This window comes from Haliaeetus leucocephalus, unplaced genomic scaffold (genome assembly GCF_000737465.1).
Source record: "Haliaeetus leucocephalus isolate CR32 unplaced genomic scaffold, Haliaeetus_leucocephalus-4.0 Scaffold556, whole genome shotgun sequence".
Lineage (NCBI taxonomy): Eukaryota > Metazoa > Chordata > Aves > Accipitriformes > Accipitridae > Haliaeetus > Haliaeetus leucocephalus.
Window position 1 is genome coordinate 6269237 of NW_010972992.1, and position 27374 is coordinate 6296610.

The following is a 27374-nucleotide window of genomic DNA, read 5'->3' on the forward strand; positions in this document are numbered from 1 at the left end:
GACACCAGAGATAGAGGTTTACTTCTCTCCCTGACGCTGTCCACGGGCAAATCACTCCTTCTGCCAAGGGAGATTTAAGTCTTCGCTGTTTAGGCTGCGTGCTCCTCAGGGCTGCCTGACTACGCATTTAGACAGCTTCCAGCACACGGGGGAAACAGCTGTCAGGACAGCACTCGTATAAATAAGGGAGAACAGGTATAAAGGCAGAACAATTCATCTCCCACTAAGAAGATCATGAGAATAAAACACAGCAAAGAAGGGAAAAAAGTCACAAATCCCAAAACAAAGTCTGACAAACATTTTTAGTTCTACAACAAAATAAATATTTAAACTCTGATTTACCAAGAACAGTGAGGCTTGGTTCAAAAAACCTACAGATATAACAACATATGCTGAATGTCACAACACTTTGATTATGTTGCTGTAAGTCATGCATGAAACAGCCCAATTTATTACAAATATTCACACAGTACAAAGTACAGTATAGTAATACATGCTGGGATATAGGCCACTTGCCCTGACTACACTTACTCCATCAAAACCCAGTGTAAACAGCCAATCTTTATTGATAGGGTTTAGTGATATTCATGTGTGTTATATGCTTTCTGAAGCCCCAGAAATTACTACTGTTGCTACTTGCTGTGCCTTTCAAGAGCTGTGGACTCCTCTCTGCCAGTGGAGCAGCCAGTTTATGCTTAAAAGTTACATTCTCCCCAAAGGGTACTACAAGAAAATCCATAGGAATTCTGGCATGTATTGTGGAGCAAGAATGAATGTATAAACATTGATAGCTGCTATATTTTAGACAGACACAAAGGTCCAGTTAGAACATTGACTAGAAAGTGGAATTTACCTGTGTTTACTTGTATAACAGCACTACTTGATTATTCCCTGTACCCTCTCCTTCCTCCTCCAATAGGTATCACTTTAATATGTTCTTCACAAAGGAAAAAATACCATTTAGTACCCTTAAAGTTTTGTCTTAAGGTATTTATAATGGAGATGAAAAAAAAACAGTTTCAGCCATGCTTGTTTTACAGCTGATTTTTCCACAGCTCTTGAAATAAGACATCTTTGCATACCACCAACCTCAACAGCAGTGTTACTGGAGCTTGTCGAAACAGCATGTATTGATCAGACCCAGCAACGGATGACATTTTTTTCATGCCTTCTGCTGTCCCCAGCAGTCTCTGTTTTCATTGCACGAAGATAGTGTAGTTGATCAAAAATTGCAACCCTATACAAACGATATCTTCTGTTCACCGCAAACATTCAAGAACAAGTATCTGGACTTCATTTTGGGCCTTGCTACCATCTATTCATGACACTGTTATACAACCACTTCCTTAGCTAAGTTGAATCAATAAAAGGGCCAAGTGTCTGTTGAAAGGGAAGGATACAGAGGCACATTAAATGAGTGAGGGGTTTTTTTTTTAATCACAAGGATGTTACCACATCTTGGGTAACACCTTAACCCCGTGAAATGTCAACACCCTTTTAGTTTGTTAAAACAAGTTTATAGCCTGGAGCTATATGCAAAGCTGCTTTGGGGGCTCAATCTCGTATGCTTACATTTGCAAACAGATTTGTAGAAATCCAGAAAACGTTCACTGGACGGTCTTTGACAGCACTTTCAAGCTCCAGGTAGAGCTCAGAGAGACTCCCTATGACCCTGGCTGCCTGATGGAAGTAAGCCTTGCCCCATGTTTTATCTCACTGTGTCACTGCAGTTCAACAAGCACCAAATAGGTGACATATCTGATCCGAGGCTGCTATCCTCACTGTCTTTGCCAGGCTTTTGACAACCAGTGTAATGCATTTGACCCATTTACAAATGATTATACAGCACCTGAGGGGATGCTGTTTATGTGATGCAGTCCAAACCCACATGTATATCTTACTAAAACATAAGAACACAAGTAAGGGAGTTCATGCTAGAACTGGTGCCGTTGGCCTTACCTTTTCATAAAAACAAAACTGCACAAGCAGCGAGGTATTCAGCTTCATCAATAAGATCAAGGAAATACTTAGATATAAAGAACCACAATTAAAGAGTTCAGACCTTGGATTCCCATCTGTGAAGCAGGCATTGTCTGAGAATTCAACATACTTCTTGTCAAATATATCCAATTTTGAACATGAGAGAGGGCCTATACCATTTACAATTGTATGAAAAAAGCAGTTTTGCTGGCAAATCCTTGTCTCCTTCCTCCACAACACATAGAATATAGTCACTATTTTACTTTCCCTCTCATTCCTTCATTTACAAACTCAAACACCCCACAATCAATCCCAAAAGACATGCTGATTACAAGTGCTATTGTGAAATAAAGTTATAATGTAACAAATTCCAAATCTCAGTGTATTGTTCAGTGAGCATCTGGTGAAGCACAAATTAAATATTACAGTTTGTTTCTGAATTATAAAAGTATACTTTTTATGACGAATGAACTGCTGTGGACCTTGAAAAGCAGTAGCCTCTGAAAGCAAGCTGAAGTATCTGTGAAAGGAAAAGCTCTTTGCTTGTTTAAGAAGATGCCAACAGTTACAGGAAGCCATCTTCAAGAGTCAAAGTAAAGGTTTCTTCAGGCAAATATACACTGCAAGGCTCTAATTCATATCCTTCCCTGCTACACTGCTGCAGATGATGTTACGCGCCCATTAACATGCCCATGAAATCTGATCCATTCTGAATGGTGATGGGAGCTCCAGCACTGTTGTCCACAAATATGGAGGTGTACTGGCCAGCCTGCACAGAGAAGAAGAGAGAAAGGAAAATATCTGACACTTCATCCCAGCGTAAAAGGAAGAAAAAAAAGCATTTCCCTACCATGAACTAAGCACAGAAGCCTCCTGCCATTTTCTCTGCCTCCTGGGAACAGGATCTGACCAAACATTTTTACTGCAGCCCTACAGCTTTGACTCGGTGGAAGAAATTTTCTGTAGTGAAACTGTGTTACAGGTTTATCACTTAACTAGATCCTTACCGCACTAGCATCTTTTTGGGTGACTAGTTAAGTAACCACCTGTGCTTCAGATTCCGTTCTATGAAATGGGAAACACAATTGCCATCTTGACAATGCAAGGCAAGGTTTGAGAAAGAAAAATATTGACTGTCATTTCTTACAGGGAAGGTTACTTCTGTGGCTTAAGATCAGAACAAGTCTGGCTTTTGTTCCTGTTCCTGCCACAGATCCTCTCTAGTCACTCCAGGTAAGGCATTTAACTTCACTAACCTTAGAAAGAAGGTTAATAAAAACTTCCCCACCTCCTGGTGAGAATTCAGCCTTGCCAGTAAATAACTCTGCAGCCTGCCAAGCCAACTAGTACAGTGATTCCCAGTCTGCATGGGCTTACCTGCAGCTGCAGTAAGCCATGTACATAGATAGTGAAGATTTTGCTGTTACTTTCCAGACCAGCAATGACTTCCAAAGACCTAAACAGTAGCAAAAGAAAAATAAACAGGTTAAACAGCTGAGGCAGTCACAACAGTTGTTGTGGAATGACAATAGCCTCGTGATCTCCCTGGAAATAGGACCTGGTGGTTCTAGTGCCCATCTGTACTAAACAGGTGGCCTGTTGACTTGATCCTGGCAGTTATCAGCTGCCTTGAAAAGAGAACAGTAGAACCTTGTCCTCACTGTAGCGTCTAATGGAAGACTTACAGAGCATACAGGATTGTGAACGCAAAACTCAGCTGGAGACAGGAACTGGGATCCACCTTCTCTCACAGAAGCCTTTCTCAAGGTCCTGTAGTCTGTATCCCTCACCCTTGAACAGGTGCTAAACATGTCCTTTAGATTTATCTACACACCAGTTATCCCAGTTTGTTGACCACCACAATAGTTTATACTCTTGTTATTCTGCAAAGAGCTAGCTATATGCATTCTGTCAATAACAGTTCATTCATTTTCAAGGCATGAAAGGCTTATTTCACCTTAACAATATATGTAGTCAGCCTATGCAATAAAGTACATATTCTGCAGCTGAAAGCTGTTTGGGGAGGACATTTGGATCAGGGATCACAAAAAACAAACAAACAAACAAATAAATTTTTAAAAATTGTGCTTCAGTTAAAATTCAAGGAAGAGCTCCCAATCACCCCTTGAGTACTGTTCTTTCCTAATATCATGTTTTAATAGGCATCATATTCCTTGCAGTAGCAAGGCGTAGGACAGCTGCTCTCTTTGGCATCCTCTGTTTACAAAACTCTAACTCAGCTCCTTTGTACACGATTCAGGGTGGAAGGAGGTGCCTGAGACATCAACAATCAGAACCACCCATGTAAGCTCAGTTCCAACGCAATACGAAAGCACAGAGTTCCATGCCTGGCTGGTTCTTCCGAAATCTGCCTAACCAGTGGTAGCAGATCTAGTTGTTTTCCCAAGAAAACCAACCCCTTTCCTCCCTTTTTTCCATGAAGTGGTGGTAACGAAACCTAGCAAGTGCAAACGTGCTGTTTCCAGCCCCCTTGCAAGGAAATAATATGCATAAAAGGTAGGGCCAATTTGGCCCAGAGAGAGCAAGCCACTTGGCACCACCTTGATTGAAGAGCTCAGTCTGTGTGTGTCATATCCTGCCAAAAGCCTAACTTGGGTGGGAACTTCCCACCGTTAATCTCTTCTACTCCAACTGTCTCCTTGCCTCTGAGTTTCCATCTCTCTCAGCCGAAAGCCCTCAGGGTTCTTTCAGCTCCCTCAAATGAATGACTGTGTACGCTGACATCCCCAGGAAATTCCACAAGCACGGGTAGCTGCTCAGCCTGTGCCAGCAGAATGTCTGTCCAGACAGGTTCCCATCCCTCCACCCAGCTTTCCTTCCATGCCACAGACCAGCCATGCTCTCACCCACCATACGAGAGAGAGGTGTCTCTCACAGAGTGCTGATTCTGCTTTACTCCCACTGCTGTCCAACTTGCTCAACTCAGGACAGCCTTGCAGGATAACCAGTCATAAATTGCGACCCTGGACAACTGATGAAAACTCCGAGTCAGACATCAGAGAGCTTTATGTAAACTTCTGTCTAAGAAAAAAAAGTTTTTACTGTTACCGTTCTTTGGAGAATGTAGTTATAAATTCTTCAGGTGGCAAGCTAATCTCAGAACATCCCAATAAACCTGCCTGGGCTGTATGTGACAAAGAGGTTGTTCACACATCCCAGCCAGAACCAGAACAGTTTTCTAGGAGCTTTCAGCTAAAAAGACCTGCAATGAGGAAGGCACAGTAGTTTCCATGGTCCACAGGGAAGCTTCCTATTCAGATAACTCTTGTGCTTGCATTCACCAGAACAAGGAAGCAAGACTAAAATCACGTTGAAAGCAATCAGAGACTGACATGCATTCTTTAGTAATATTACTGTAAGGTCGACTGAATGGACAGCAAAGGAAAGAGAGAGACACAGACAGACACTGTCCTTGGAGACAGAAGTGAGCATTCCAGAAGAAAAACACTTTGTTCTCTCTCGGAGGCCTTAATCAAATCAGTTGGGAGCTTGTGGAATCATTAGGAAGAAAAACTCACCACTGTCAGGTTCATTTATTTTGCAAAATGGTTTAAATGGAATTTGGATTTTCTGTATGATTCTGTAACTGAAGACAATGTAGAGTGCAGATCAGGAGGGGAGAACACCTTTTCACTCTTAGAGATCTGCAGGATCAATTTCACTTTTAAATCCTTTTAGGTGGCTTCATAAATCTCACCCACTCATTCACTCTAATCTTTGTTGAAATATCATCAGGTCAACACCACCAACTGGCAATATTTTTCCACATCCCAACGGGCAATATCTTTCCACATCCCAAAAGCATGTAGAAAAACATTCTGTGGAACTTGCAGTCACTGTTCATGGGGAATCCAAGGGCTAGAGGCATGAGTCCTGTTTTGATGAAATTGCTAAGATAAGAGGATATTGTTGTAGGTGGGAAAAAAAAAAAAGCGCTAATGCTGAAGAAAGAAAAACCCGATTACTTGAATCTGACTGGTCTTTGCTGTGCAGACTAAAGGACAGGAATAGGGATCTGCACTGTGCAAAGGCAATTTGTGAGAGCTACTCGTAAAGAGGACAGTAACTTTCTGTCCCACTCATACCTGTTCCATCCCTGTGATTAAAGGCCTGGGCTGTCCCAAAATCGCTCATTGTCAACACACATCCCAGATTTCAAGATTGGGCTGAGGTCCATTCTTAGCATGATCTAAAGGAATTCTCACAAGTGCCAGAAATGAAATGTCCCATTAAGTTCTGCAGCTTACCAGAATACAAGGTGTCCCTTCAAGGAGCAAGAAGCTACACCTCCCCCCTTCTTCTGCTGACATTGTGACTGCAGCCAGTCTGTCACTGCCTCACTTTAAGTGCTGCAATCACAAAAGACTGTTATAAAACAGTCTACAAGGCCAAGGAGGTGCCAGTTGCTCCAGTCAGCAAGCTCCCTGACTTCCCATCAGGTCAGTGGGCACACAGCTCCCTCTTACCCTAATTACTAATGTGTACTCAGATACCAATGAAGTCTTTTCCACAGGCCAATGAGACCTAAGAGAGGTTTATTTATTACATGAGGCTTCATGTCAAATTCACCTGCCAATAAAGCCTCTGAATTGAAATGCCTCTGGAGAGGTCAGTCCTATTTGCAGCACTCTGACTCATGGAGCAGGGAAGGTGAGGGCTGAAGCATCCAGTCCAGCAGGAAATTTATGGTTTTCTGGGTTTTAAGTTGCACCTGTGAAGTCGTTTTATGGATATATTTCAGTGGTGCTATTGCAAGGGTGTTGCTACAGCTGAACTGGAATTGATGCAGACAGGGCAGAGCAAATCTGCACAGCCCTGTACAGGTATTTTTGAAGGGCCAAGCCACAAGCACAGACCAAGACCACTCTGTGCAAGCAGCGTTGCCCTCTGCTGGGTGCAATTCAGCCCAGCCCAGGGGCTTCCCAGCCTCTTCCTCCAAGCAAAGCTTGCCAAACTCCCAAGCAAGCTGTCCTTCTCTGAGATACAGGGCACCTATATGCTGCAGCTGAAAGGATGACAGAAGCACAGCAAACGAGCAGCCAACTGTATGCTGATGCCGTGGCCCATTGCATAAGGAGCAACACCCAAGGTTGCCATGGCCTAACAAAAGTGTTTCTTCAGCAGAGTTTGGCTAATGGATCCCAGAAGAGGAAAATTCAGCATGGTTAGCCAAGCAAGCTCCACAAGGCAGCTGAGAGAAGGTATCATATACCTGTATACAAGCCCTGCACTTTCTGCCTCAGAACTCATTCACCTCTATTTTCCACCTATTTGTTCTCGTTATTACTCCAACACTTCCACAGCAACATGAGTGAGATGCTGTGATCCATTCAGGATGCAGCTGAAATTATAAAAATTGAGCTAGCAACCTCTGGCACAAAACTAAAGTGTTTCTCTCGTTCTGTATGTTTGTGATTAAGCTGAGCATTCAGCACATTTAGCTACATTCAGTTTCAGCCAACTTCATTCACAATTCTCTCAACATATGCAATATTTAGCTCTTTAGAGTAATTAGCACTGAAAGGTTAAAAATCAGAAAAAAAAAAAACCCAACACATAAAACCTAAGGGCCAGATGGAATCACTCTCTTCAGAAAAGTTCTATGAGCATTTATCATATAAAATTCACTGTTGGTGAACCTGATTTCTACAGTTGGTTGAAACATGGGTCCATCTGAGAAAAATAATTGCCAAGACAGCATTGCAGTAACTCACGTGTATCGGTGGCACAGAGATTCAATGCAGATCAACACTCGGACGTTATCTCTGGCTCGGAGTTGGACTTTACTCTTCAACTCACTGTGGTCTGGGGAAAGCAGTGGAAGAAATATAAGCACTTTCATGACATAGCAGACCACCGGCTGCTGGTGTTTGGATTAACAGAGACACCAGTAACCTTGTGACTTCTGTATTGGGTTTGTACGGCAAGGTTTTGGTAGCGGGAGCCTACAGGGGTGGCTTCTGTGAGAAGCTGCTAGAAGCTTCCCCCATGTCCGACAGAGCCAATGGCAGCCGGCTCCAAGATGGACCTGCCACTGGCCAAGTCCGAGCCCATCAGTGACGGTGGTAGCACCTCTGGGATAACAGATTTAAGAAGGGGAAAAAAACCTGCACAACTGCAGCCAAAGAGAGGAGCAGTTCATGAAGAACTGCAGCCCGTGGGAAGGACTCATTTTGGAGAAGTTCGTGGAGAACTGTCTCCCGTGGGAGGGACCCCATGCTGGAGCAGGGGAAGAGTGTGAGGGGTCCTTCCCTTTAGGAGGAAGGAGCAGCAGAGACAAGGTGTGATGAACTGACTCCAACCCCCATTCCCCATCCCCCTGTGCCACTGAGGGGAGGAGGCAGAGAAAATTGAAGTAAAGTTAAGCCTGGGAAGAAGGGAGTGGTCGGGGGAAGGTGTTTTAAGATTTAGGTTTTATTTCTCATTATCCTACTCTGATTTGATTGGCAATAAATTAAATTAATTTTTCCCCAAGTCGAGTCTGTTTTGCCCATGACGGTAACTGGTGAGAGTGATCTCTCCCTGTCCTTATCTTGACCCACGAGTGTTTTGTTATATTTTCTCTCCCCTGTCCAGCTGAGATAAGGGAGCGATAGAGCAGCTTTGGTAGGCACCTGGCATCCAGCCAGGGTCCATCCACCAGAACTTCTTAGGAAAGCACCCTTCTGGTGTTGGATTTTAAAATACTTCATCACTGAATGATTAAAACCATTGAATAAATGCACTGGCGACAAAACACAGTCAAAACTGACTTGATGCAGTGCTACATCATCACGTGCATTTCTTCTAAAGTCTTTTATGGAAGCCATAACTTCCACACGTGAATACATTTGGTCCCTAAACTCATCCTCCATAAGGAGTGTTGATTTGTTTGGTTTGCATGCAGCAGCCTGCTACAGCTATCAGTCTGTGAAAGTACCCAGCTCTAAGGACAGGGCTTACTGCAAAGGGCTGCCATTACACATGCTTCAAATCAAACAGGACCCAGAGAGTTCGCCGGGACTCCTTCCTGCACCTCTCGAGCAGTACAGAAAAGGTTTCTGGGGACAACACTCACCAATGTGGACATTGGCTGAAAACTGGTAGATGCCAGACACAGGTGCTGTGAAACGTCCTGTTGCCAGATTTAATCCTGTCCCCCGGAGAAAAGCTCCTTTGGCCAGAGGCTGTAAGATAAGAAAAGCAGACCCTGAACAAGTCCCCAGCACTCTCAACAATTACTTCTGCCCAGAACAAAGAACAAGCCTATGTGCATGAGAACAAAGCTGAAAAAATTTGCAAGGCTACTGCCTTATCTCCCCGGAACACACCTTCCAGATGGGCTCTCTCTCAGCATTTGATGCCCACTAAAGGCAAAATGATCAGTATGAGACATGAAGATGCCCTTTTTGTTCACTGCCAAACTCTTCTAACTCATCTTGACTCAGACTGTGCTTACTGCATCCCTATGCTCTGCTGGTCCTAGTGGCCTCTAGCCTCCACTGATCTTCTGATACACAAGATCTCCCTTTATTTGAGTCAAGAGGTCCCTGCCACTCCCAAAGACTTCCTAGATGAGGCAAAGCAGTGTCCCCAGGCTTAAAAACCTGGAACCTTATACACTGTTTTTGTGATACAAGTGCAGAAGAAACACTCATATGGGTCTCCAGAGGTTTTCTACCCACTTTAGGTCTAAGTCAGACAGCTTTGATGCTGTTAAAGAACAACTGCTTGGATTCTTACAGATTCCATATTTAGTTTCATTTTGTTCTAGCCTTGGATTCTACAGAATCGGCAAAAACTTACTAAAATAGCATGCAGCTTCTCCTCATGGCAAGGAAGCAGTCTTAAATCGAACTCGCAGCAGATTATCTGACTCAGACTAAAATAAACTCTGCGAGAAATGTTTATTGTTTATTTTGGCCTGCCTCATATGAATTTGGCTAGAGCTGGGAAGAAGCAGGAGTGGCTTCAATGGGCCAAGAAAGCACATTAGTCAGACTCTGCTTCCACCGCAAGGGCATTCTGTGCAACGTGAGCGCCTTGCCATGAATGCTGTCCTGAGAGATTTGCATTGGTCTTATGGGAGAAGAGCTGTTCAAATCTGGCTCTGTAAAGGCATGCACACTGTATGCACACTATATCCCTAAAACATGCACAAATGCATAATTGAGTGATCTCAACAACGCAACATTTGAGTATGCTTTCCGGTACTAGATAGTGAAAGGAGCCTGAGACACAGTGAACAAATTTGTAGCAGTGTTGCCACAGGTGCTATTACACTAAAAAAAAAAAAACAACCAAAAAACAGTAGAGGAACACCTTTGCTCAAGTACCAGAAGGAAGTTAATTGCCTCCCCATTCTGGTTCATCACAGCCAGAAATTGACAGCTTTCACAATCCTGGGTAGGAATAATTCATTCAGCTTTCTCTTTAAAAGGAAGTAAGGTTGCAAATGTTTGGGTCTGGTGGTGTTTGTTTAGAGAGTTACTATGTGGCAGGAGGAGTGAAATGACTAACCTGCCTTTATGCAGCAAATCCCAGGCAAGGCTCACAAAACTGTAATTCCCAGTCCTTATTTACCAAGATAGAGCTGTAGTCTTAAATTTCACAGAACTTTACTAGAAATGTTTTATGTATGCATATGGTGGTGAAAATACATCCACGTGCAACAGCAGTGGCATTTCTCATAAGATTACATATGTATAATGGAAAAACAGTAATAATGAACTGGAGAACAACTATGTTTCATACAATGATTTCTAGGTCTACATTTATCAATGCGCACTGATGTGTGCCTATGTGCACATATATACACACAAAAGGAGCTCTATTTTCTTTATGTATACACACATGGACAATATAATGGCTAACCTAACAACAAAGACTACAGAAGGATTGATTCCGTTCTTATGCTATCACTACGCCATCATTTTCGGTAATGCTATTTTTGATTTACCTCACTGAAAGAGCATTCAAGCCCTGTATGTGCAAAACTGTACTGCATAGTTAATTCATTCCTTTCTTGTTACAGCTATTAGCAGAATCAGCAACATAATTCCAAAACCACTGGCTGAGCATGGAAGGCAATTTTAGGCACCAGTAAATTATCACTGATAAAACATTCCTGTTTCTTCATGCCCTCTGTGGCTTTGTCATTCTTTTGCTCATAGAAATAGACAATGCAGGGAGAGGTTCTCTGGGCAAAATATTCCATTAAACCCCATGCCAATTAGAGCTCCCTGCTGCATTTGCTGCCTCACAGCAGCATACTCACCTAGCTGCTTCAAACACTGCAGGGATTTATATCTGAGAAACTAACTACTTGGACACAGCTATTTCAGTAGGCAGACAAAAAGCAAACAAGCAAGTTGGTGTCCAGCCGTTCTGTACAAACCAAGGTCAGCCTGTCTTCCTTAGTTCATCTCCTATCCCCACATCTCCCTCATACACGCCAGTTTACTTCCAGATGGAAAATAGGAAACATGTACAGAGAGTTGAGATGTGAACTGCCAGTTTAGCTTTTCAGTCATAAACACTACAGAAAGCAATGCATTGACATCTATTATTAAAGAAAAGGATAACCCAGCCTGCACAGCAACAACACACAGGGGATGCACCAATCTCCTGAAGCAGCAATAAAATTCAACTGCCAAAGGTAGCCATTTAGCTTGACCTCAAGGCACTAGAGACACCAGGACTCCTTCTGGGATCTTTCACCATGAAAAGCACATAGGCCACCTTAGCCTTAAGTGATCTGATTCCAGTGACGTTCCTGGGCCCCAGATAAATCCCACTTCCATGGCCTGTCAGAGGCTGCAGTTACTTCAATTCTTGCTGTGTAACGTACCTTTCTGAAAGCTTTTGCAAGAGGCAATCGTCAGAAACCTCAAAGCGTGAGATGCAGGAGGAAGCGGTGTGGGGAAAGGAGTATCACATGTTTCATTCCAGATACTAAGGAAATTATGAGACCAAGAGGAAGAGGAGGAGGGAATGTTCTCGGAGGAAATTTAGCATGGAAGGATGAGAAAACCATCATGCTCTCTCAATACTCAAGGTCAGAGTGACTTAGACACCATACTCAAATGACAGGCCGTTTCTCAGCACAGGTTCTTTCCACTATCTCAGAATGCTTTGGGTGAGGTCCAAATCCAGGAATTAGAGTCAGTCCCTATCATCTCACTCAGAAGTATCAAACTGTTGGCTTCTTCACGCTACTAAACTGACAAAATGGAGGGAGGGGAATTCTCTCTCTCCCCCCCCTTGGACTGTTTAAAGACAACGTTTTCATCTTTGCAAGAGCATCCACTGTCACTCTCCCTGCTAAATTCCCCTATATCAGAGCACAAGCTAAAACCAGACACTTCTTGTCCCAAAGCTGAAATGAAAGGCTGGCATCCAGAGGCCTGCCAGCCCTCCCACATCAGCTTCAGGGCCAGAAGCAATTAGAAAGAAGCTAGGCATATGATAACAAAGCATGGGAAGCATCAGCCTACGCACTGATTACTGAGATGTCTTTATTCACATTTTCCCTCCTAATTAATGAGGCAGCAGATCTCTCTAGCCCTGCCTGCACTTCAAGTACAATCTTGCCTCTGTGCCAGCACCCACAGTGCTGTCAAACCAGGCTTCCACAACTGTATTTGGGAAAGGTCCAGGAAAATACCCTGTTTAGAACATAACCACTGCCTCTAGTCCTGCAGTTGTGAAAAGTCCTAGCAGCAAAACTACTCCATAGGAAAGGATCTGCTGGACAGGATTCTTCAGAAATGGGAAGAAAGCTCAGCACCTTGCTACACGGACAGTGTTAGCAAACCCTGCTGACGGAAAGCCATATTCCCTGTTCGCACTCCTCAAACTCTTCTTGTCACAACACAAAAGCAACCATGTATCTGAAGGCCTTGTGCTTTGTGACTCCAAAGTCTAAAACAAGTCTCCTCAATTACAGGTAACTGCTTGGTTTTAGCTCTTACTTTGCCTAACATTTACACTTCAAATTCAGATCCTATTTGCAACTGGTTCAGGGACGGTTAGTAGAAGTTTTAATATCAAATTCAACAGCTTGCTTGTAACCATGCTTATAATGCCCTACAACATCCCATGATGGTGCGCTTGTCATTATAACATGACTACAATGAAATTATATAGGTAACTTTCATTAGTCTTCTATAAAACATATGATTATGTAAAGAATTTGAGCATCAGGACTGGCCCATCTAACAAAATGACAGCTCTTATTTGGGCTCACAAATCTATAAGCAATGGCTTCTGTCTGCCTCTGACATTTTTCTACATCTGAAGGTTACTCTGGAATTAAACAGGGCGTGCACTGAAAAAAAAGAACAGAACCTTCAGACTAACGCCGAACATGGACAAGTCTTTCTCCATCATTAAATGAAATTAAAAGACTGACTGTTGTTTGGACCTGCGAGACAGCCCTCTCTTGCACAGACCTGTTAGAACTTCAGTAAGAACTGTAATGAGATTCAGCTGGGATGCAAGAGAAGAAGAAAGTCTGCCTCTTGGGTTTGTCAGGAAGGAGAAGACTCAAAGCTAAATGTCCATCTTACTGCAGTGGAGCTTCAGTGCTGAAATCACCATATGAGATCCTACTTCTGTCAATCACAAAAAAGGTAGTGCTATATTCATAGCATCCAAGCCTGAGACGAGCTTCGGGGATTAGTCTGCCCTTTCAGGAAACACCTTTATCTGCAGAGCCACCTAACAGCTTTGCAGACTAGGGGAACTATAGCTGATCTACGCACAATGGCTGTTGTGGAGTTGCACAGGTTCAGTCTGTAATCCCTTCTCACCGACTGGAAGTTCTGAAGTTCTACCAGGGTCTTCTTATCTACAATGACTTGTCCTTTTAGCTTGCAATGGAATGCCTCCTCCACACGTCTGTGATGCGAAACTTCCTCCAAGGAGAGCAGGAGTGGAGGCAGCTGGCTAGGATGGGCTGAAATAGCCAGGGATGCTCGACGTTCAATGGCTTCTGAGAAGAAAAGAAAAAGTATAGGAAAATAAAGGCTTAGTTTAAGAGCCTGGTCTATGAAGCCATTAGTTGTGCGATAAGACTTCTGCACTTAATTCTTCAACTTGAACTAAACGGCACTGGGGAAACATTTTTTCAAATTTTTGATTGCCAGATAGGGGAATGCTTTAAGGTAAATGTTTGCAAAACCAGTTCTTTATTTGCCACAGTGCTTACCAAAAGAAGCAGATCACAAAAGCACAAAGCTCTTACAGTCTTTACCTTTTAATATCTCCTTAAACTCCTGCAGAAGGACTTCCCGGGTGACTTCAGCACCAGGTGCTCCTGGAGGTCCCTGGGGACCAGGAGGTCCTGGGGGGCCAACAAGGCCACGCTAAGGAAGTAACCAAAGAAAAACACGTGAATTAGAACCAGGCAATTGCACTGGCAGACTAAAAATTCTCTCAGCCATGAGCTAGTTCTACAGGGCCGTCAGCCACGTGAGCGGCCCCCTCCGCTATCGGTTCAGCTACAGGCCTGATGCAGTAAATCTTAAACTGACTCTCCAGCCAGCTGTGAATTCCAGCACTTGGAATTTACTCATGCCTTTATGTGGGAGGATAAACTTTGCTCAGGTAAACACTAACTGGTTCTTCAAGTACATATACACAGTGTGAAGCACAACAGGCACAAGACTAAGTTTGCTGCTTCTGTATCTTCTCATATCACCAAAGTATCATACTAGCCTTTAAGCTTCTTATTCTGCCTATTCACTAACCAGAATAGCCATCTAGCCACACTTTACATTATTAATATATATTGCTCAGACATAATGATCACACACATGAATGTTTGGTGCAACAGTAGAACTCTCGGAAAAAAAAATGCAACAGTTCATTCAAAATACGTGTAAAGGTTAGCTACGCACACATTAGAGCTTTAAACTAATAGGATGAACATGCAACAGTGTTATCAATGCTATTTTGATGTGTATTGTTCCCAGGGAGTTCCTGTTGCCTCAACTAAACTGCAGTAAACCTGCATGGAAGCACTCCTGTCTATCAGCTCACTGAGAAATAAAAGGAAATCATTAAAAGCATTCAAGACTGTCTAAGCAGCAGATTATAAGTGCACACATGATCAAGCATCACTCAGCAGATGATCAGTAATTCATTAATTCAAAATGAATGACTTGTCCACACCTTGATTAATATATCCTTTGAGATACTTGGACTTTATCTAGTGGAAGAAAAAAAAAATGTTAATTTTATTTCTACTGAGCAGAAAAAAAACCCAAAAAGGCTCGGTCCAAGAAACAGCTGGTGTAAACAAAAATGAATGTTGACAGTGGAATTCACATACCTTATCTTACAAAGCATATAGCACTTATTGTCTCAAATGTCTCCAAATTACTTTGAGAAATTAAACACAAACAAATGAAAACGCAGCACACTCTAGGGTGGGAAGGCAAAAGCCGGAGCATTCAAAACACCTTGCGTATCAGCAGTAGGAAGGGAAGCCACTGTGCACATTTATTAGCTGATGGCAATCTAGCAGTAACCTACTAATTTCTTGTCTTTCCCTTTGCATCTCCTTTTGGAAGTATTGCCATCATCTGGGCGGTGAACAAAGGAGATCCAGGTCCGCCGTGGATCTGTGATTCGAGGATCTGGAGATTCTAGGATCTAAAGAGAAACAAGAACAAAGACTGATATCACTGTTATCTCTTTGGCCACTGCATGGATTCAGAGAATGCAAAGTTTCCAGACCAGACTGTTTTGTGCTGCCTAAACCGCATCCTTGATCCAAACGTACTGTATTTGGGAGGACATTGAAGGTGGGATAAAATGGGATTCAAGCAATTCAGTTTGGATTATCCAGTACCATGCCACTTTTTTTCATCATTTACAGGACCATTGCAAATGCAGGCTAGTACTTCGGTCTGAGTTCTGACACAGTGTATGAAAGACACCAGCCTTTCAGAGAGTCCCATTAGAGTGGGATTTTTATTTTGTAAGTTACAGGCTAACCTGCCATCAGAAATGTCCCAAAAGCCACAAGATGATGCCCTTAATTTCAAAATGCCTTCTCATAACTTAATATGCTATCACCTGCAGGGCCTCCCAGCTCCCTTTGCTTAAGAAATCAGTAAAGCCAAGAGCTGGGAGCCAGTGTACCTCAGAGACCTTTCTCAAGCTGCTGAGCCTCTCAGCCCTCCGACAGCCCTAATATGTGCCACAGAAAATCTGCCCAGATGCCAGCGATTTTTCACCACTGCCATCTGACATTTATCAGTTGGATCAATCAAGCAATACAGGGAGATTAAAACGTACAGAAAACCTTGAAATGCTCCATAACTTTCAAATCACATGCTGTAGAGTGACAAATGTGCACACAGAAAAAAAAGCCAATACACAACAAAAAACAAAGTCCACGTCTGATCACAGAAAAGAGTCCATTGGCAAATTTAACTACCTTGCCCATTCCTATGTTCTGCAAGTATATTGTAGCCTTAGAGAAATTATCTAGAGAAGCTTTAACATTGCAGTGGCTCATTCTGGATCCCTTCTAAACAAAGTTTGGATAGAAGAGAGGATCTGTCTTTACGAATTTGAGTCCACTTCCTATTGGACTCCCTCGTTCCCACTACTCACCTCCCAGAAACAAACAGAAGTAAGGGATCAAATAGCCATACCTGTTGGTTTTTCTCCTAGGCTAGGAATGAACTTCTAACTTCAAATTTAAAAAAGGCACCAGAAATCATTGGTTAGCAATACTCTGCCATGCTTGTCAAGAGCAATTAACTGTTGACTATGGAGGTTCCAATCTGTTGACACATCCACCTCCCAAATGTCTATCACAGTGAGGATAAAAGCACCAGTCCTCCCAAAGTTTCATGAACCACGCTTAAGTATTCAGAGCCATTAATGGAAAAGCCAGGGAGGAAAAACTGCAATGAACACTTACAATCTTCAAAACAAACAAACAAAACCCCCACCCTATGCCTATTGTAAACTTTTGGAATTCATTCAATAAACCTGTTTTCTCCTGGTGAGACAGAACAGGTACAGATCAGAATTCCAGCAGGAAAGCAACACAAGGCAGTAGTGGGTTGAATGACATTTGAAACGATTCCTCGACCATTACAAGTTTAGGTAAATCAATATTGATCTATCACCATTCAGGAGGAAGAAAACAAGACGGGTGTGGAAAAAGCATAGAAGCAAAGTCAGTCAACAGTGCATTTTTCAGATCTAAAAGTGTTTGCCCCTGGGTATTAAGCTCCTACTAGTCTGACAGCACTAGACAGTTCTGCCATAACTCAGACACTATAGCTTTACACTCAGTGGCCTTAACTGTAACAGTGACCTTCCAAGGTGCTTCCAATGCAGCCAAGTGAGCAAACGCATCTACATTTGCTCATTATGTGCCTCACTTGGCTCCCTAAAGCACTTGCCACTTCTCAGAGAACCATATTGAGTTTTAATAACATTTCTAATACCACTCATAAGCATAGATTCCCTTTCATCAAATAGTCTGCAGAAGCACGTAGAAAACAATTAACCTTTAGAATGCAGGTAGAGCTGAGGTCCCAATAACTGCAATATATGTCACTGTCTGAGAGCAACAGGAGTTGGACAGAGGATGGCAAATTTTAGCTAGAAATATCAGGGTAAGCCCATTTTGAGGAGAAAAGAACACAGTCTGTGTGATCTGCTATGAAAAATCCATGCAGCATAAATTGTTTCAAAATGAAATCTTAGAAGTCTGCTGGGGTTCCAGCTTGAGGTTATACAGAACGTCAGTGCTTCTAAACTGGTGCAGAGCCTGGAAAGCTCTCTCTCTAGCACGCACCCAGGCACATGGGTGTAGTACAAGGCGCTTGTCCATAGATTTCTGAGCTGATGTGATCACAACTATGTATTTCAAACAGCTTGGGTCAACAAATGATTTACAAACTGGCAGAATACGAGCAGGTCCCCAGAGAACAGATGTGTTGTGAGCTGAGCAAGGGTATTTGTTAAACATACATCTCAAACTCTGTGAAGCCAACTCTATCTTCTCTATTCAGCAAATAATCTTAGGTGATTTACTGCTCAGACACAACCCACAGAAAGATCTACTCCTATTGAATTGCTCTATTCAGGCGGTCCACTTATCCTCCCCTCCAGACAGATGGCTGCAGAGTAGCTGGCGTCTGTGCTGTAAGCCAAAGCAAGGATATCCCGAGACATTTTGCCATATCGTTCATGCATTCTACCGTAATTAATCGGAGCCAGGGTTATGGTTATGCACACTCCCCTGATGCTCAAATTTAGCAAACAAGAGCAAGGCAAACTATTCATATCATCTAGTTCATTATTTCTGTACCAAAATCAGTCTTGAACAGACTTTTAATGTTTATAATCACATTTACATTCAGTCATAAATTGCATGTTTAGTCAAGGGGTTCTAGTAGGTTGTTTTAGCTAAATTATTATTTGTCTTGTTTACTTACTGCACCTAGGACTTAAATAGCTTTCTGAAATTCCATTGGAAAGTAATGTAAATGGAACACTATAGGAAATTCCAGGTATTGTGAGATTAGCCACTTCGCTAAACCATTATCATCTTCCTACAGACTGCTTGACTGCAGGTTTTTGCGAAGCATAAGAAAAGAAGTCAAAGACAGGCCAAGAAGGTCCTTTGGTGCAAACCTCTCCATCTATTGTAACATGTAAACATCAAGTCCAGAGGCAAATGTTCACAGTTTGCAAAAGTCCTTAGAACAGCACACGAAGTGCAGCTTATTTCTGCAACAAACGTGAAACATGTTTATCCAAGTTTCATGGAGATTTAATGGTTTCTGATGGGAGAAGCTAGTTCTTTCTGAGCCCACCTCATCTGAAAACAGATGGGAGCAGCATCACCACCCATGAGGTCACACCTGCAGAGGACTGTGTTTATGAGCATTTAAGGTTACAAAGCTCATAAATATAAAGCAGGTAAAAGCCTACCCATGCTTTGCCCAAAGGAAGCAGATGTCTTTTTGTCCCAGTGACTGACAGGTCTGTGGTAAAGCTGCAGTGCAGTTCACACAACAGGAGGAAACAACTTATCAATAGAAGCACCCAACTCAGGCAGGATGGAGTGTTCCCTCAGTGCTGTAATGGAAGCCAGCAAAAGAACAGCTGGGTTGCAGAGAAAAGGAAAATAAAATCAGTTCATCCTTCAAAAAGGGCTGGCTCATGTGGCAGGAACTCAGAAGTGCAGTCTTCAGGACACAGCAAACGCAAGACCAGAGTCTTAGGAACTGGGATGCAGCATTTGTTGTAGGTGTGGAAGAGACTATTCAAATATTCCTGGTTTCCACCAGGCTGCAAGACAGGCATAAACTCCCCTCCACTGCAAAAATGAGGAAACAGGCCAGCTAGGAGCAGAAGCCAGCAATCATGGGCAGACTCTGACCATTAACTGTGAAGACTGTGAAGACAAACAGATGTCCTCAGCCTTTCTGGAGCTCCAGCTGTGAAGAAACAGGCCAGAGCAGACTTCTTGTCAGGGAGAAAAAAGAAATCCAGATGGCACATCCCAGAAAAATAAATTAAAAACTCCCAAAGTTTAAAAAAAAAAATAAATAAAACCCCCCATACCTCTCCAGTGGCTTGCTTAAATTACAAATCCCTCTACAAGACAGTCATGGCACTCCCCAATTTCTCCAGCACAAGAATGATTGACAGTTAAAATGAATGTTCCATCCTTGTGGTATTATTATTTAATTACTATGGCATGCATGAGCAATCCCAGCAATAAGCATGCAAGCCTCTATTTTTCTTGGCAGCAGCAGCCTCCAGCAGCCAGAGAGACCTTGCAGCCAACTCAGGTATCAGTCAGGACTGAGAACAGCCTTGGAAACACAGCAAAGGGGACTTGCTCTGCAAACAGCACCCCAGGAGGGACAAGGCTAACCTACAGGAGTCGGGAGGAATCCTCATGTTAACTACAGTGAAATCAGGCTTACTCCTTAATGCTTGAAACAGTACCTCCAAAATCAACAGAAGCCTTGCCAGCGATTTTTAATGAACTTTCAATCAGGCCGTTTAACATCACTTTGGAATCTGAATACAATGGCACCTATCACTTCAGAACCAGTTTATGACTCTGATGAGAAATTAGCCCGCTCTCTCCCTAACTTCCCTCACAATCAAAGACAAGTTGAGCTGTAATTTAGACTGCTGTACACAAGCAGAACCTGCGGTCCTTTCTGGCTCTGACTCCCAGAACAGCACGCACTGCCCAGAGACACACACAGTCTCTGGCCGAGATTCAGCCAGCATAGAAGAAACTACTAGCAGAAATCTACAGTCAAGTAGCAGAGTTTAGATCCTGAGAAATTTCTGAACTGTATTTGAACTTTCCTGAAATTCAAGGATACTGGGATCCAGTCTGCATCTCTGCTAAAAACCAAAGTGAAATGGACAAAAGTAGTTTCAGAGTCTGGATGAATAAGAGGAAAAAGTCAACACTACCTGTAAGCAAGGCTGTACACCTACAAGCATCTTGAAGTGTTCTCAAGCACATCTAAGCATTTCTCAGGGTGGGACAGGATAGAAAGAAGACATGAAAAGTTTACAATTTTTTGAGAGGACAGCGTCCTTTCCACCTGCAGGTAGTCGGAGATGTGTGTCCAAGAACATACACCTAAGCATTCCAGTCCACAGTCTTTATGCCTGAAGTTACTGCCCTGCAAGTTTTGCTCAGTTATCTATGTATTTGTCCATCTGTGATGGAATTGTATTTAAGAATTCTTTGCTCTAATTGTTAAGCAGTTGCCAGGCACAAAATGGACCTGACTAAGCATTTCAATCATATTAATCCACAAATTTCTATGTTGTTGCACCTGATTTACATCAGCAAGAGTATTGTCAGCTTCAATATGAAATAAGGAGCAAATTATTTATTTCAGTAGTATATTTTACTTGGAACAGGTTAAAAAGCAACAGACTACTTTTTGTTTTCATGAAAAATCCTATGTCAGCTGCTAATAACTTATGGTTATACACACTGTTGGTTATTAATGAGATGTAAAACCAAGGCCCTGACCACTTGTGGTTTTTACAGATCTCTGAAGAATTCTCCCTACAGCAGAAGTGTTAGGTTTGGTATCTTAGCCAAATCTGAAATGGAATTTGTACCTAAACTCCCACTATGTTTTGTGACTGAAAAATTATACTTCAGTCTTCTAAATGGCCATGAGAAAAAGACATGATGTTTGTTAGCTGTACTGCAATGTTAATCAGTGCCACCCCTGGGTGTACCAGCAGAGTTCTGTCTTTAGGGACGGCACAAAAAAGTAAGGAACTGAACAGCACCAATAGAACAGGTGTAGCACAGTCCATTTGGCGCACAAAACCACATCTGATGTGGGACTACTTACTTTAAAAATGAGCTTTAAGAAATCTTACAAACAGCTCTGAGAAATGAGAGCAAGCACTGAATTATTTGATATGCAGAGTCAGATGTATGAATCCAACATTATTTTACATGGGCCACGAGGAACTGCAAGGAGGCATGTTATTTGTTATAGCCCTTCTTGTTCATAATATGCCAGAGCAAGACTGACAATGATGACAGGTACAAAACATGAAAGATAACATCTTCTGCTACAGATAGGTCACAGTCCAGTCTCTCCCATAGTTTTAACACTTGTCAGGCCCAAAAATACTTTTCTCAATTACACATGCAATCGTACACTCCAGGCTGACTGAAATCTCTTTACAGAGGAGGAATGCAATTTGCGCGATGCCATTGAACCAGCTGCTGTTTTCAATTGGAAGCAAAAGGCCCCAAAGAAATAATTCAGAGAGATTTAAGTCATAAACCAGGTAGACCTAGCCCTAGATATTTGACAGAGACAGAAGGATCACAAAGGATATAAAATTTCAAGGACTCCTTGGCTACGTAGTGTGTAACTAAATTGAAAACATTACACTATTACTTGCAGAAATTCCACTGAAGGTAAAATCCTGTTGACCTCAAATCATCCCTAAAATTTCACTGGCATGCTGAGTCAATAATTTTCCCCAGGTTAGGATGCTGCCTTTGACTTGCTTAGCTGAACTACCCCTAAAAGCAGTTCACAGAACAGCTGGAGTTGGGAGGGACATCCACAGATTGCCTAGTTCAACACCCCCTGCTCTAAGCAGGTGAACTGGAGCAGGTTACTCTGGACCATGTGCAGTCAGGTTTTGACTGTCTCCAGGGATGGAGACTCCACAGCCTTCCTGTCCAGCCTTTTCCAGTGTTTGACTATCCTCACAGTAAAGAAGGGTTTTTTCTTATGTTTAAGTGGAATTTCCTGTATTTCAACTTGTACCCACTGCCTCTTGTCCTTTCACTGGGCACTAAGAGTCTGACTCCATCTTTATTCCCTCTGCTCAGGTATCCAATGGTAACTCCTGATTAGCGTCAACCCTATATAATCACTGGACAATCTACTGCTGCTGAACCCCTGTTAGTATAGTATCACAACTTGCAAGACAAGATCTGTGCCTGGAAAGGGGAAGGCAAGCCTCGCAATTGGCAGCTGCAGGTAGTCAGCCACACACAGTCAAAGTGAGAAGGTCCAGTAGATGAAAACCTCTGTATCCATCCGTCATGTTCTGCTCTCTCTCAGTCCGTCTGTGTCAGAGAAGAAAACTCTTGTGTGCTTGGCAAGCACATCACATTGACAGCAACTCAGCAAAGATAAGACTGAAGAAAAACTTAAAAAAAAAAAAAATCAACAAAACCCAACACACTATTTCCTTGGAAATATCAGGTTTATCAGGAGATTTGAAACTTCTGCTTCCCTGTTTTATGTAGAGGTTTCACCATGACTCATGCACTGTGAATGTTAAAGGGGAGCTTTCTCTGCTCCTATTTGAAAAGAATTCCCAAGAGAAATTTGTCCCTAATTGTTTTGCTTAATTAGAAGGAAAACACATCTACCTTTTCAACAGTATGAATAAAAATCACTACTCTCAGCTAATATTTCATTCCCTGTTCCTTCTGCTTTGATAAACCTACCAGCTGGCCACAGAGTCTTCCAAGGTAAACACAGCCTTAATCTTTACTGCACAAGGCCACAAAAATTCCATCTTTCCTGTTATGTGCTGTAGAGAAATGAAATGGGACACTGCTGTTGTTCCACTTTCCTGTGCAGGGCATCCTTTCCTGAAACAAAACTGCTCACAGAAGTACCTTCAAGGGTCAAAGAGATCAGTCTTCCACAGAGAACGGCTTTCAACCTTCCTTTAGCTTGATAGGTTAGGTAAGGATAGTTTCACTATTACTTTACTTCTTCCCTTAGTGAATACAAATTCTGATGCTTTGCTGCAAATAGCAACTGTCATTTACCCCAGAAATGGTGGCAGTTCTTAAGCACTGTATTTATAGCATGTGTAAAGTAATGCCTTCGCTTGGGCAGGTGCTATATAGATATAAAATACAACACAGTCACCCATGACATTTAGAAGCAATACTTAAGTAGAGCCTGGACTTCAACCTCAAATAGATTCCAAGGAGAAAAGTTCACACTGCAAAATTTGGGAGTGGATATCAAGCAGAGCTCATAAGCATTTACATCAAAGATTTGGTTTCGTCCTATCCTTATTAAACAGAACCTGCCTTCACTGAACTTGCCAGCTCTTACGGCAGCCAAACCTTTGCCATGGATATTTTAAAGCAAAGTATTTCAACACAGAAACTGTAGCTTCCAAACAATGTCTGTTTTAATGAATGCCCACTAGCCTCCGAATGAGTACTGTGTTTCTTCTAGCAATAATGTATGTATGACTATATCAGAATTAACCAGGACCAGTTTCTGCTTGCTTTTGCAATCAGAATATATTCTGCTTGCGGTCCAATACATTTCACATCAAGCCAAATTCATTCCAGAATAGACTGAAATTTAGTTGCACCAGATATGTATCTGGCCCCTTTTGCAAAAGCAGAATGAAGCAGTTCTAGAGAGTAGAAGTGATTGATTATAAGCACCTCAAGAATTTAGCATGCATACAACCTGTCCTGACAGAGCCCTGCAATACACAACAAAAAATTAGCTGAAGAAACGCTGCTTACAGTCCCCTAATGATAATTTTAAGTGCAGCAGCCAGCTTTTTTATATAGAGGACTGTTTCCCAGACTTGCCCAACCTTAACCAATTACTCTCACAATAGAATTGAATAGGATATTTAGAATGTCAGCCCAATTGTTCTAACTTGCCCCCTCTGCCATGTCCCAATTTTTGACAGGTTTGTTACTCTATTGCTATAGTGACTGCCATCCCTAATGGTTGTGATCAAAGTCATGTTTTAGAGGTCGCCTCCATTTGAAACAAGGGACATTTTTGTGTGAGCAGGGGAGAGAGAGAGAGAAGGGGCTGTGTGATAGGGGAGGCTCCCTTCTTTCTCAGTGTTGTAGTCTCCCTTCCATTTCATCCTGCTCCTAATCCGAGGACCTGCTTTTAATTCCCTAAGCCCCTCTCCTACTCCCAAGCATTCTATGCAAATGTTCATCTTAAAGGATTCTGGGGGCTCTGATCAATTGACTGGAAATTTTTTGCAGTTTTCACCCTGCGGCGATTCTCCCAAACACGTAACTGGAAGGATCCTACCCTGCAAAATTCGCTCACTAAGCCTAGCAAGCCATCAGCTACAGCCATTGAGGTATCATACACACAGTCTTACACTTGCCACTTATGCACAATTAGCACCATCCTGAATCCTTTCCTACAAAAGCCACAATCACCTTAAACAGATCATCTGACTACACCAAAAATTTCTCATCAGTAATTTTCAATCACCACAGCCTCTCTGGTGGAAAGGGCAGTGCAGAGAAAGCTCAGGCATGCTCAGATGTTTATACTGTTGTATTTGCCTAAGAAAGTTTTGAAATAACATTTCAGAGAGTAAAGAGTTTGCCTGCAAGAGATTCATTAATATCCCAGTATCATTATTGTACTGATAGCCCACTTGCTTTTTTTTTTTAATCAGTTGTTTCTGAACAGGATAGTGTTCATACACTAGAATTCCAAAACGTCTTTACACTTAATCATCTACTATGGCACTGGAACTTCAGTCATGCATATTCTAAAATAAATTATAATAATAAATTGCAGTACTCCAGTGTTTGCTTCAGTAAGCTAGAAAATCAATCATGCAAAGGCAAAAGGGAGAACATTTCTTTTTAAAATCTAATAGAATTTGGCAAGATTGCGTCAATCATTGGAAAAAGGAACCAGCATCACCTTACTGCCAGAAATAAGTTCTACCAAGCACTGACAACACATAAACACCTACCTTGGGATGCCCATGCAGTTCTTCGCTGTTTGAAAGGGTAGCATTGAAAGGCTCTGTATACTGATTAGGTTCTTTCTTCATCTTTCTCTCTCTCTTTGCTGCCGTAACTCTGAAGAGGCAAAACTGCTGACAAAGTAAAGTTGCCACAAATACCCAGGTGCACCCCTTCATTTTGAAAAGGGAGGGGCCAAGTCAGGAAGGGCACTCTCCAAACACAAAAACCTTCACCACCAATAACAGGAACAGATACAGACTTCTCTCAAAAAAAAAAAATAAAAAGAACTATTAAAGGTGATCCTCCAGGCTATGCAATGTCAAATGTGCAGCATGCACGGATGCGCTGGTTGCTGGAGAGATCTCTGTTCAAGCAGGACACATGGAAATGGTATAGATAAACTTGTTTGAAAATCTGGATTCACTCGAAGAAAGAGGTAAGTCCATTCAGCCTCTTGAAGCTTACATAAATACAAGAGGCCCTGGAAAGTCCTGCCACCCACCTTGAAGTGTCGCTCCCCCCCCACCCCCAATAAGTCTTCAGACTCGTTTAAAATGCACTCAACTATGAAACCTAGAGAAGTCAAATTGCTCAGGGCAACAGTTGCTCAGGCCAGAGCTGACAACACAAACTCATCAGGGGGGTTGTGAGGTTGTTCCTCTTCAACAGGAGATTTCACTTTCTGTCATATGAAGCATTGTGTTCAGTTCAAAGCAGGCTTGAATATGTTCCATCCATTCTCTCTTGAATGATACTTCCCTTTCCTCAGTGACAAGTCCTCATCCTTTCCATTCAAGATGCTGGGGAACTGTAATCCAAGGTTGCTACAGCCGCTGCTCTCCTGAAGAGGCTGAAAGCATCACAGCTCAGCCAAGTGCTCAGCCTTCTAAGGAGAAAATAAATTTCTCATATCATAAAAGTTAAAACAGGGAGAAGCAAAGAATCTGAGGATGTACCTAGGTCCATTAGGAACAGATAAATTTTTCCCAAGTCTAGCTTCTCTCCCTCTTTACCTGAGTTTATCTTCACTTCTCTTTAATGAGACCATGAGCAGCAGGTCCCGATGCCACAAGCAGCTGTCAGGATGTAGAATCTCGTGTCTTTTTCATCCTCATCTCCCCTCACACTAGGCAAGATTTCAGGTACCTCTGTCCATAGATCGCGTCTGATTTTTCTTGCTGCTCCTTTCCCCAGCTGCACACTGGCAAAACCCTCCTCAGCTTTTGCTTTACCTCAGCAAATAAGTACTTCTTTCCTGAATGAGTTTCCATCAACTTCAAGAAAGGGGAAAAAAAAAGAAAAAAAGGAGGAGGGATCACATTCTAATGAGCTGTCAAGCCTATTCTCTTCACATTCCTATTAGACTCACTGATAAGTGGAGCTGGCCCGTGTGCCAGGCAGATTTAAATCAATGCCCATTCCCTGCTCCCTCCCCTCAGCCCTATTCTGTACCTCCCCTTCATTATCTCAGAGAATTCACCATTTTTCTGGGAAGTTTGTAAAACTGTACATGAGTGTGTGGTAGAGCTAAAAATATGTGGCTTGGAATATGCACTCAGCATCGCACCACACATTGATGCATCAGAACTCTTGCTTTACACTCTATTTAGCTGTGTTCCGTACAACATTTTCCCCTAGCTCTCATTAGAGGCTGGCTCAGTGGGGGCTTTCTGATTTCTTTACAGGAGGGCAGGCTGTTTATTAAAAATAACAGAAAACCAAAGGCTACACATCTCCTACAAGCATTTCACAAGGGAGATCTTGAAGTACTTGGACAGTCTGCAAATCTTTGTCAGTTCCCCACCACCTAGAACAAATATTCCTATTCTTTCTACAAATATGGTTTGTGATGCAAAAATTTCTCGGAGTCTGTACCATGAGAAAGTCCAAGAATGATAAAAGGTTGAAGACCACATAATTTGAAGTCCCTTATGCAGTCAGCAAGCAACAGATCTGCTTTCTTTTAACAATCCCTTTACCATGCCTTCTGTAATCCAAGTAATAATGCCAGCACAGTTCTTCACTGGACTTTAAAGGCAGCCAAGGTGGATCAGGAGCAACAGCTCTTTTATCTATAGCTCAGGGAAACTGAGGCATGAACAAT

General features: G+C 42.4%; 1 protein-coding gene across 2 annotated transcripts; it reads right to left on the reverse strand.

Annotated features, from left to right (window-relative positions):
- Window positions 1–641: 641 nt before the first annotated feature.
- On the reverse strand, window positions 642–27374 carry FAM132A (family with sequence similarity 132, member A). 2 transcript variants are annotated; one of them, XM_010577394.1, is made up of 10 exons: window positions 27146–27374; window positions 26284–26544; window positions 25276–26153; window positions 15520–15639; window positions 14237–14348; window positions 13746–13975; window positions 9059–9167; window positions 7716–7806; window positions 3358–3436; window positions 642–2749 (listed from the first exon to the last, which is right to left on the reverse strand). In XM_010577394.1, the coding sequence occupies exons 3-10, from the start codon at window positions 25444–25446 to the stop codon at window positions 2651–2653; spliced, it is 1011 nt and encodes a 336-aa protein (XP_010575696.1). In that variant the 5' UTR covers window positions 25447–26153; window positions 26284–26544; window positions 27146–27374; the 3' UTR covers window positions 642–2650. The 2 variants fall into 2 exon arrangements, with proteins under 2 accessions (XP_010575696.1, XP_010575697.1); XM_010577395.1 differs by having other exon boundaries at window positions 13794–13975; window positions 25276–26156.